Source organism: Neltuma alba, unplaced genomic scaffold (assembly GCF_004799145.2).
Source record: "Neltuma alba isolate B1F8T4 unplaced genomic scaffold, ASM479914v2 tig00007243_pilon, whole genome shotgun sequence".
In the NCBI taxonomy this organism is placed as follows: domain Eukaryota; kingdom Viridiplantae; phylum Streptophyta; class Magnoliopsida; order Fabales; family Fabaceae; genus Neltuma; species Neltuma alba.
In genome coordinates, this window is record NW_021634722.1 from 27,122 (window position 1) to 39,722 (window position 12,601).

The following is a 12,601-nucleotide window of genomic DNA, read 5'->3' on the forward strand; positions in this document are numbered from 1 at the left end:
TCTTGGTGGATGTCCATATATCTCTCATTATCTCTTATATCTCCTATAATATCTAATATCTCCCATTGTCTCTATATCCCACTATTATGTCATCTGTAGATTATATCGAAAGTGTAAAGTCATGCCTATAAACAGAGGCAATGTATAATGTATTAAGCACATTTGAATGGAATGAGAAGTACTCTCTCTTGTTGATCATCTCTTCTTCTATATGATTCTTCTCTATATTTCTTCTTTATTTATAACACGTTATCAGCATGAAGTTTTAACCAAGGTGCGTATGATATACTTTTCTATCCCATCATAATTTTATAGCATCATCTATATTATTTTTCTAGAGTATCATTTGCTCTGTTCAAATAAAAATACCTCGAGCATCATATATATGGTATTTTAGAGTATCCGTATGCCTATTCAATTTATCTAGGATAATCTAAGCCATTATACATAATTAAAAGGATCATCTACCATTGTTTCAAAAATCAGATTCCATGACTATGATTGGAGATTTTGCTTTACTTTTTAGTGCTATAATTTAATTTTGATATCTGAACTAATTATGATGAGAATTTTTTTTCCTCCCCCTCTATTCCTTATTGACCTGACATTACTATTTCGATGGAACCCGAAGTTCCAATGGATACTAGCGGTATCCTTAAAGAGTTACCATCTAAAGTTAAATGGCCAAAAGCCATATAATTCTAGGTTTTCATCTTATTGAGATTAAATGGTCAGGAGCCATATAACTCTGATTTTCCATTCTTTTCAAATTAAATGGCTAAAAGTCATATGATTTTGATTTTCTATATTATAGCCAGAAGCTATACAACTTTGAGTTTTTGTCTTATGGCTAGAAGTCATATATATATATATATATATGGTTAATTCTCTGTTTTTTTTAAATGGCTTGAAACCATATATATTTAATATTTTATCTTATTAAATAACTAGAAGTATTTAGGTATAAATTTTCCATCTTATGACTAGAAGCCATATATATTTGATTATCGTTATCTTATTAAATGGCTAGAAGCCATATAATTTGAATTTTCTATTTTATGACCAGAAGTCATATATATTTAATTTATTTTATCTTATTAAATGGTTAGTTGTCATATAACTTTGATTTTCTATCTTATTATTAGAAGCCATATATATTTGAATTTTTTATCTCATTAAAAGGCTAGAAGCCATATAATTTGTATTTTTTATTTTATTACTAGAAGCATCATATATATTTAATTTATCTTTATTTATATATATCATATTGAATTTCCTATTTTATGGCCATAAGCCATATATATATATAATTTTTCTATATCTTTTTAAATGGCTCGTATCCATATAATTTTGATCTTCTATCTTATGGCTGGAAGTCATAAATATTTAATTTTTTTGTTATTTTATTAATTGGCTAGAAGCTATATAACATCAAATTTTTATCTTATGGTCAGAAACCATATATCTTTAATTTTTTTATTTTGAAATTAAATAGTTAGATGCCATGTATCTTTATTTTCTTTATTGAATGGCCTGAAACCGTATAGTTTTGATTATGAGAAGGATCATTATATGGTTTGTTTATAAAAGAAAAATTATGACAATTAGAATTATAAATAATGTAGCCCAGAAAACTAATAACTATATAGTGAATGATATGTTGGTAAAAAAGTTTATCTTTTCTCTTTATTTCATGTTACATTTAATTAATTTGAAATTCAAGTTTTATTCTTATCTTATTCTCATATATTCTTGACATTCAATTTGATATTTATTAATATTATAATTTCCTATTACTAAATAGCCAGCAGCCATTACACTCGTATTATTGAATGACATGAAAATAATAACTTATGATATTTTTAAAACCCCGAAGGCTTATGGTTCAAATATCAAGGAATACAAATGATTTTTAAAATATATATATTTATTATATAGAGTCTTGAAGACTAATGACTTATAAATTGCCCTAAAGACTTATGATTTAAATCTTCATAACTATATAGTTTGCTTTTAGCCCTTATAGATCTTTTCAAATTTTTGTTGAATTTATAAATTTATGAATAAGTTTTGAAGCATTACATAATATATTCAAAGAAGTGAAGTTTTGAATAACAAAATTTCCACATAATTTTATGTTTTGAAATATATATATATATCATACTTTGAAAAAGCATAACAAAAAGTAAAGTATATCATATAGTGAAAAAAACAATATATGTTAGTTCCTGAGCAACTATATATATTAGAGTATTTGTTTATCAAAAGGTCTTAAGGTGATAACTCAATTCGATTGAAATCCATTATCATATATGAATCAGGAAGCATTTGGATTTTCAAATTAAAGATATGTTATTAGCTTACTATATGCTATTCATTCTATTTGAAATATAGAAATAAGAAAAATATATTTATATGACTCACACTTGAGGGGGAGATTATTGAAATACAAGTGTGAATTATGTTGGATGGAATTTGTTAGTATTATGATTCATTATCCTAGAGATAAAATCCATAATTGATAACATATTCCTTATGAAATATTAAGGAGAAAGATAAATAATATAACATGGTGACAATAAGTTCGTTTACCAATAATTGAGAATAATTTTACAATAAACTAGAAGTTTATCCATTCATAGTTTGGTATAAACGGTCAGATCATCCCAGATTATAATGATACAAAATATCATGAAAAATGTGCATTGTCATTTATTAAAGAACCAGAAGATTCTTTAAAAATGATACATGATTCAAGAATTTTTATGTGTTGCTTGTTCTTAAAAGAACTAAATAAGAGAACATCACTAGCTATGCTTGAAATCAGATCTGTGCAGATTTATAATGTATCAACTTTATATATGGGCCCATTTAGACACCAAGTGGACCAAAGTAATACTCTATAAGTGAAAGATGCATCTATAAAATGGTCACAGGTGTTTATGATTAACTTGTAACATGAAGTTTGCCAATATGTTTAGATAATTACATCGAGTACATAAGTTCTTGATTATGAAATCAATATGATTCTCGTTGAGATTGCTAGTGATTGTTCTTCTCGTTGCTGATGATTATATGTTTAGTAAAAGCCTCAATAAATAGCTAGATCAGAGTTTATGAGAACAGAATTCCCATTTGAGTATTGGGATGATTGATTTTATACATTTTTACACATAATGCATCAAACCAACAATGTATTGTGAATTCTTCCATTATAATTGGCTTTTGGTCAGGAGCAAGATATTTTTCATCTTAGAATGTGCAATTTCTATTATTTTACCGCAATAATGCTCATAGATGGATATTAAAAGTAAGTTGGGATTACTGTTGGATAAGAATCTCCTTATTCTTGTTTGTCTCTAAATGAAACAAAATAATGTTTTTAAAGCAGATTTATGGATTTGGTAGACCTACATTAAATGTTCCCAATATGAGGAGGAGAAAATATGGAGCTGGAAAAGAAAACACATAAAATACATTTTTACTATCAAATGTAGATCCTCAAATAGAGTAGTATGAACTAGAAGTTCATAAAGTATTGCATTTGTCAAACATTACTAATGTCTGCCAGATGCAATTACTGACCCAAATGAGAATTCTTAATTTTTATATTCCAGCTAAAAATGCTCCTATTCTTGAAGACATGCTAAAAGCATGAGATTATGATTGGTTCCAAAAGAAAAGAAAAAGAAGCAAATGATCATGATGATCATACTAAGGAGGCATGAATTGCAAAAGAAGTTAAGACATAACTCTTTGACTCCTGAAGAGGTTTAAGTGTCTAAAAGCAATAAAGAAATCTCAATATATTATGTCATAAAAGAAAATGGGACCAATAAAGGAATAAAATTCTCGACAATAATTTGATTGATGATATCATATGATCAAATGAGAATCTTATATATAAATCTGTTATGAGATATAGACAGAAAAATGGTTGGCCAACAGAAAAGAAAAGACGCGACATTATAACAAGAGATTTGTGTAGCTCTAACCCAAGCACCTGAAGTGTAATAGGCATTTGTACAAGAAAAGAGAAATACAATCTTGTGGTGAATTAAAATTTTTATGTATCTTATCAATCTAACAGTTTGATAATATATGAAAATATCTCATATGCATCTAGAAAATACAGTGACTCACTATATAGTGAAATTATATATGAATTGCATAAGGATCTAAATCCTTGTATAAATATAAATGATCCAATACATGAATAGATATGGATCATAATGTATGAAAATCCTTGAAGGATTTAAGTTTCTAGAAGCATTCAATTATGTTCTCAAGAACACTATTGAAGTAAGTCTCTATATGAGATATATGTAGTTAATATCAACTGAATGAATGATGTAAACTTATTCTAACTTGTCTATTTGTGAAAAGATTCATAATGAGTTTGTTGTCAGTATTATTTATAATGATATATCAGAACTCTTGATGAGTTTTCAAAAGTTACGGATTACTTAAAGAAAAAATTTGAAATGAAAGCTTTTAGAAGAATACATATAGATAAGTCACATCCATTATGTGGATAAGCAACATCCATTATATGTTTTAGTAGTTGCAAGATCTTTAGATGTGGACTAAAGATCGATTTAGACCTCTAGAAGATAATGAATAAACACTTGGTCCAAAAGTATCGTATTTTAGTATTACTGAAGCATTTATATATCTAGTCATACAGAATATGATATATCATTTGCTGATTAGCATGATATAGTTCTTTATCAACATAAAGATGTTGGAATGGAATTAAAAATATTCTTCATTACTTTAAGGGTGTCATGGAGGTAATATTATTTTATTTGAAGGTACCCAAGACTAATTTTAATGGCTATATAGATAAAGTATTTTTGTTTGATTCTCATGTCAAGAGATCATAGTATGATCCACGTGTGGATAAACCACAAAAGGACTATTCGTCTCATAATTTTCAGAAGATTATGAAATTTATATTTGATGTTTTTATCTCATTACAATATTTAGAAGGGTTGTTCGTTATATTAGATTTTGCAGGCTCGAAGATGTCAACTGATGTTGTTAAAAATGGGAGTTAATGCACGCTGTACTCTTTTTTCCTTGTCTATGGTTTTGTTTCACTGGGTTTTCCTAGTAAGGTTTTTAATGAGGCAGCATTGCATAGTGTATTAATAAATGATGTACTCTTTTTCTTTCACTAAGTTTTTATCCTATAGGATTTTTCCTAGTTGAAGTTTTTTAATAATATTGGACATCCAAGAGGGAGTGTTATGAATATAATAATATCTTTGTGGATGTCCATATATCTCCCATTATCTCCTCTATCTCTTATAATCTCTAATATCTCCTATTATCTCTATATCCCACAATTATCTCATATTATTATGTAATCTGTAGATTCTATCAAAAGTGTAAAGTTGTGTCTATAAATAAAAGCCATGTAATGTATTGAGCACACTTGAATGGAATGAGAAGTACTTTCTCTTGTTGATTATCTCTTCTTCTGTATGATTTTTCTCTATATTTCTTCTTTATTTATAACACTTTTTATATTATCATTAACAAAGAAAAAGAAAAAATTAGGGAAAATTCTGTTTTGGGAAATTTATATTAGGTGGGCAAAGGGATATTATGCAATTCTTCTTTGACTATGTGAAACCCATCATTATGTGCAAAATTTTTTAGAAAAAAGACGATAAACTATCTTAGAAATTACTAAAAAATAAATCAATATCGATGAATCTTAAAATCTCAATTTAGATTCTTTGTATTACTCCTCCGATCCTTAATATAAGACCTAATTGTTGAGTTGATTTTGATCTTAAATACAAGACATATTTTTCATATTTATTAATTTTTCTAAATTATCCCTATGGATACTTTCTCAACCGTAACCAAGTAGAAAAAAGGAGGATATTAAGGAAGATAATTATAGTGTTTTAGAAAAAATATGTCATATTTCTTATAATTAACTAACTTATCTAATTTTCTTAATCTAATCACATTAGTTAAATAGGTCTTATATTAAAGACCGAAGGAGTATTTTGGAATTTTCAAATCTTGCCAAATTACACAAACACCCTTTATTATTTTTTTTTCTTTTCTTTTTAAATATTGCTACCTCAGCAGGTTTTTAGCTGCCATTGCTTCGGCATCAAGAAACCTGCCACTGGCTAGTTACCGAAGTTTCGATAACTACTCTTTTTTATGTATTGACTACTTTTTTCTAGCTATTGATTAAATTGGTTTTTAGAACTCTGATAATTACTCTTATTTAATTACTGACTACTTTAATATTGTGATTGACTATTTTTATTTTTTTAAAATTTGGTGACTATTCTTGCTTAACTATTAACTACTATATTTTTGCTGTTGACTACTTTTAATATTTTGTGATCGACGTGATTGATGCTTTAGTCTATGCAATTGGTCTCTCTAATTTATCGTCATTTTTCCCGGAAAGTTCTGGCTGTGTCATTGTGAATAATTCAAGGGAAATTTTCATTTAAGGATGGCAAAAGAGAATTTATATTAGTTAACCCCCAAAACATTATGAAATATCACTGCAGGACTAAGAAACCAAACTGAAATGAAAATTAAGAGTAAGATTATAATAATACCCCTCATTTTTATTTTTTAAAAAATAATATTAATGGACGCAACTGCTTCGGTGGCCGAATTCTTTTTTTCTTTAAACAAGGTGGCTAAGGGAAGGTTTGAACCTATGACCCCTTAGCACACCAAAAGTGATGTAACCACCAAGCTAAGCAAACCATTCAATCATGTGATGCAAATAAAAATATATATAACAAAACAAACGCAAATATCCAAGTATAAGTGAACAAGTGAAATTAGACGATTTACAAGTGAAATTTAACAATTTACAACAAAAATTAGCCAATTTACAAATAATATAATAAAATTCACAGCCCCAAATGTAAGTGTTCAAGTGTAAATAAGCAAGTGAAATGTGAAGATTTACAACAAAAGTTTATGAATTTATAAGTGAAATTTGATAATTTACAAGCGAAATTCAACGATTTACAAGTGAAATTCAGTAATTTGCAACAAAAATTAAGCAATTTATAAATAACATAATGGAATTCACAACTCCAGATGTAAATATTTAAGTGTAAATGAGCAAGTGAAATTTGAAGATTTACAACAAAAGTTTATGAATTTACAAGTGAAATTCAACAATTTATAACAAAAATTAGGCAATTTACAAATAATATAATAAAATTCATAACCCCAAATACAAATATATAAATGTAAATAAGCAAGTAAAATTGTCGAATTTCATTTGTAAATTGTCGAATTTCACTCGTAAATCTATACACTTTTGTTGTAAATATTGAAATTTCACTTGCTCATTTACACTTAAACACTTGCATTTAGGGTTGTGAATTCTATTATGTTATTTGTAAATTGTCAAATTTTTTGTTGTAAATTGTTGAATTTTACTTGTTCACTTACACTCAACACACTTACATTTTGGGTTGTGAATTCTCTTATGTTTCTTGTGAATAGCCAAATTTGGGTTGTAAATCCATAAACTTTTGTTGTAAATCTTCAAATTTCATTTTCTCATTTGCATTTAAACATTTGCATTTAGAGTTGTGAATTTTATTATGTTATTTGTAAATTGCCTAATTTTTATTGTAAATTATTGAATTTTACTTATAAATCATCTAATTTCACCTGTTCACTTATACTTGAACAGTTACGTTTGTTTTGTTATATACATATTTTTATTTGCATCACATAATTGAATGGCTTGCTTGGCTTGGTGGTTACATTATTTTTGCTGTGCCAAGGAGTCATGGGTTCTGGCCACCAAAGCTACAGTAACGACCACTAGAGGTCCAACCTCCAGTGACGGCCACCTGAGCACCGGTGGCCGGAACAGTTGCGTCCCTTAATATTTATTTTTTAAAAAATAAAGTGAGAGGTATTATTATAATCTTACTCTTAATTTTAATTTCAATTTGGTTCTTTAGTACTGTAGTGATATTTTAGAATATTTTAGAAGTTGACTGATATAAATGCTCTTCTACGGTCCTTAAATGAAATTTTCCCATAATTCATGGTGTGTGTGCGTGTTAAGCACCTGATGAGTGTGAAGATAGAGAGCACCTCAACTCAATTCAGAATTGTTTGATGTAGTCTCAATGTTCTTGTTTCAGTACTTTTCATATTATCATTAAAAAGAAAAAATTAGGGAATTTCTTATTTGAGAAATTTTTTTTTGCTACAAAGGAAATTTATATTTGGTCAAAGGGATATGATGCAATTCTTCTGTGACTTTGTAAAAAAATTGTCTAGTCATTTGTGAATATATGAAGATTTTTTTTTGGTCAAAGAAACATATGAAGAATTGCTCCCACTCAAATTGATGATATATCAAATTTGAAACTAAGAAATAGAACATGAATTCAAATGTTGAAAATTAGATTTTATTATTGAAAAATCAATTTCTCTACTCAAAATTGATTTTGTTAGTCAAAAATGGATGTTTGTCCTCTTCTATCACACATTTTATTTTTCATTTTTTAAATTTATACTTTCAACAAGTTTTAATTTTGAGTAATTCTCATCCTTATATATCCTAATGAGGGGTTTAAAAACCAACATAAAAACCCGTTAAAAATACAAGAACCAAAGTAGGCTTAACCTTTTTATTAAAATATTAAATTAAAATATGACAAATATATCATATGTCAATAAAAACATAACACTATAAGTTTTTTTTTTTGTTTTAGGTGAGAACATAACATTATAAGTTAACCAAATAACTACATGCGCACCTAAAAAAATCAAACATTTGTCATGCTTTGAGAAAGAATTATATAAATGATAACTACGACAAGATAAAGAGTAAATCAAAAATGTAAATAAGAATAATATTTACAATTAGAAAGGCATACAATGTAAAGCATTATAAAATGTAATTTCACTTTACAAGCAAACTGCATCAAACAATATAAATAATTCAATATGCTTCCTTCTTAATCTCATCTTTAGTGCTTCGTTATAATAATAGTTAACTGCTTCAAGTTTTCTGACTAGTTTTGAAGATCTTTTTTTTTTCTTTTTCAAAAATAAAAACTTTTTTATTTGGCAAAAAGAAAAAAGTGTAGGTGAATTAGTTCTTGCCCACCCGAGGCAAAGCATATCTCCAGATTTAGAGAATGCTTATAGAAATATTTATAGATAGTCACCAACAAGATCCTCATATAAGTACTGAGATTTGAACTCATGATCTTGTAGGTTATGAGTTGATTCCTTATCAACTAGACCAACTCTTGTTGGTAAAAACCTTAAAAATACAAAGAAACACACACACAGACACCTAGCATAAAGAAAGCTCACATCTCACGTAGAACCAGTTTCCCTGCTAGGTGCTCATCACCCAAACGCATCGTTTAGTAATTAAGGGAGAAATCTTGGCCACTGATTGCATGATAACCCTAATCGTTAGATTCTGAAATTGCTTTTGACAGTGGAAGCTTACAGACATGAATTGTTTTTTCACCTATGAGCGTCGTCATTGACGGCGGCTGTCCTTGGACGGCACATGGGGATAAAAGGTAACGCATGGTTCAACAGCATATAGTGAGATTTGGTTCAATGATGCTTGAAAGGATTACGCAGATCTAGTTTGCTGGTGCAGGGATTCATGAACCAAAGTAGGATTTGAAGAAGAGACGAACGGAAGCCATTGCAAAAAAACTTAAAATAATGGTTCAGATGTTGGTTTTCATCGATTTCTTATAGGAAAATTGCACCACTCTGGCTCAAATGCAGAAGAGCAATTTGTATAAAGCGGTGCTGAAGAGAAATGCAAAAGCGTGTTTGTAGAGCCCCACAAAAATTACTTGGTGTGAGCTATTAACAATTTAACACCACTGTGGCGATTTAATAAATAGAACCCCTGTCTACTTTTAATTGAAACGCTGCGCTTTGGGTGATGAGCACTTGGTGCGCATCATCGTGCTTAGCAGGGAAACTGGTTCCCATCTGACGCACATGCTCCCCCCCCCCCCCCCTTTTGGGGATAAGCCAAGGATGCCACTAAACCATAAAAAAAGAAATGTACAAAGCTTGCAAGGATAGACGGAATGTCTTCCTGCCGCGCTTGACAAAACCATGGAACTTTGTCCAAAACAGCAACATAAGATCGTACAGATTTACACACGCATGCTACTTACTGCAGACATGATTAGAATACTACACTTTACAACAGTAATTTAAGATGCCTAATTGTCAGTTTCCATGTTACACATACACACACAAACCATGTATTTGTAGTTAGTGGGACTCTGCAGCTTTGAATAGTTCTTGCCACCTTGCAGCATCAGTTCCAGGACCTTCACCCTATGATCATTATTACAATATATTCATTTTAGCATCAATTATATGCATCAATATATTCATTTTAGTCCATAAACCTCTATCCGCAGAAATACAAATTGAAATAAGAGACGTACTGACAGAAAAGATGACAACTAAAGACCCGTAATTCATATTAACCAACAATATAAAATTTACAAGAAGCTATTATAAGTCGTGAATAGTGTGGCTTATTCCTTAGACTTTGTGCAATATGGGAGAAACAAATTTAGTTACAGCCAAAAAATGTTGAAAATGAGAACTTCTCTCGATGATCACAAAAATAAGTTCTACTAGAGGTGCAGATGTTATGTATCCCATTTATATAGGAATGAAAAGCAAATGCCTCTCTTATGGCAGCAAAAACAGGGCCCAAGTTGTGGTATTCACGATGAAAGCGAAGTGCAAATAAAAGGTTAAAATTGCGCAACCTAAGGATGCTGAGGCACAAAACAGTAATCGCCAGTATTTTTACTTAGCCAAGGAAGATTGGCCCCTTAACTTTTTGTCATGCCATTTCTAATCGCACTGACATTACAAATTCATATGCCATAGCTTATACTATATAATGCGAAATCTATTAAAAGCTTACCTCAACAGAATTGATTTCATATACTTTGCCTTCAGTGAATTCTACATCCAGAGCTTGTATGCAAGCTTCAGCAACAACAATTCTGCTGGCCTCTCCAACCAGTTTATCTCCTGAAAGTCGATTGCAGATGCTTATCAAAAAGAAAAAGAAAGAAAAGACCATCCCAATTATAAACTAATTATAGAAGTATTAACTATGGTGAACTCTACTCCTGATAACTACCATGTGTTTCAACTCGAATAGTCATTTAGAAAATTCAGGAACTGCCCTGTCATTTGTCACATTAAAAGTTGAGTCTTTTCTCTTCTGAGTATTATGTAAAGTCCAGATGCTTACATTGGTTAGCATTTCACTTCTGCTGTTTCTTTTGTTAGTTCTGCAGCTGAGTTTCATGAAAGGGAATGGTGATAAATTTGGTCCGAGTATGAAGACCTTCCCTTGTTTTTTTGCAAGTTCAAAGAAGAACAAATTGGTTTGTTTTAAACGCAGAGAAAAGATTCAAATAAATTATAGACCAATTCTCAAGATATTTTAAGAATGCTGTCCATTTATTTCAAGACTCATCACGTATAATTCAGGATAATTTTGCATTGGTTCAGATCAACTTCATTTGTTGCTACAATTGTGGGGAGTCACGTACAAAATGGTAGCTCCAATGTCAACATCTATACCATTTTCAAAACTTACCAAACCGGAACCTCCATTTTCTAATCAATCTACCTTACAAAAGACATAGAGAGTTGTATGTGACATAGCACCCTCAGCACAAATGGTACCTAGTTCCAAGCTTTGAGCAATTTCTATTGCTAATCAAGAGAGCCTAGCATCCATATTTTCCTAGCTATGGTCATTACCACAAAGAAACACTCGTCCCAATTCAGATTCCACTTGTTCTTAAAACGCAAACCAAACTAGCAATCAAATCGTTGGTTTATAATATAATATCACCACACTGAGCTTCTAGCAGCCTCTCTATACTCATTGGTTGAAAATGCTTAGAAATGAAGAACAAAAACATAAAAACTAGTGCCAAGGCAAAACAAGCATCTTAACATACCTTGACCCATAAGGACAGCACGCCGTTGCCCTGCTGTGGCCTTGAGCAGAGTATTAAGATCATAAGACGTGTATGGCCCATCAGTCAGCCTCCCAGGTCTGACATGCATTAAAATGTGGAATGAAGAGATTTAAGAGCTCAATGGCACATAATCCAAATTAATGTGTTCCATTTATTTATTTATATACCAGCAAAGATAATAAGTAAACGCAACTTTCACTTACCTGATAATAGTAAATGGAATGCCCGAACTCTGGAGAAAATCCTCTGCCATCTTCTTATATTTGAGGACACCAAATAGGTTCATAACGCTACACCACAAAGTAGATTATGAGTAGATGTGTGACACAAACAATCAACAAGTCTTCTAGATGATAAAAGTGCAACTATGATGGAAGATGGAAACATGAAATTAATTTCATTTCATTATGAGATGTTGCCAGTACAGTACGGGACTGGAGCTTCGTAATAGGATAATTGGGACAATTTACGATGAATAGGAATTATCAAAGAAGAAATTCGAGCAATGAGATACTTTATCTCCTAGTAGAGAGCAGGATTAAAATACTAGGCACTCA

General features: G+C 30.0%; 1 protein-coding gene across 1 annotated transcript; it reads right to left on the reverse strand.

The window, feature by feature from the left end:
* Window positions 1–10,057: 10,057 nt before the first annotated feature.
* On the reverse strand, window positions 10,058–12,393 carry LOC114752117 (sanguinarine reductase-like). Its single transcript, XM_028940835.1, has 4 exons — window positions 12,248–12,393; window positions 12,024–12,121; window positions 10,967–11,076; window positions 10,058–10,359 (listed from the first exon to the last, which is right to left on the reverse strand). The coding sequence occupies exons 1-4, from the start codon at window positions 12,328–12,330 to the stop codon at window positions 10,294–10,296; spliced, it is 357 nt and encodes a 118-aa protein (XP_028796668.1). The 5' UTR covers window positions 12,331–12,393; the 3' UTR covers window positions 10,058–10,293.
* Window positions 12,394–12,601: the final 208 nt, after the last annotated feature.

What these genes read in the sequence shown, in the direction of transcription:
- LOC114752117 (XM_028940835.1), bottom strand. Translation starts at nt 12,330, where the DNA reads ATGAACCTATTTGGTGTCCTCAAATATAAGAAGATGGCAGAGGATTTT. An exon ending in ATTCCATTTACTATTATCAG is followed by an intron (nt 12,122 to 12,247) that starts GTAAGTGAAAGT and finishes AATGCATGTCAG; the next exon opens with ACCTGGGAGGCTGACTGATG. An exon ending in TGCTGTCCTTATGGGTCAAG is followed by an intron (nt 11,077 to 12,023) that starts GTATGTTAAGAT and finishes ATCGACTTTCAG; the next exon opens with GAGATAAACTGGTTGGAGAG.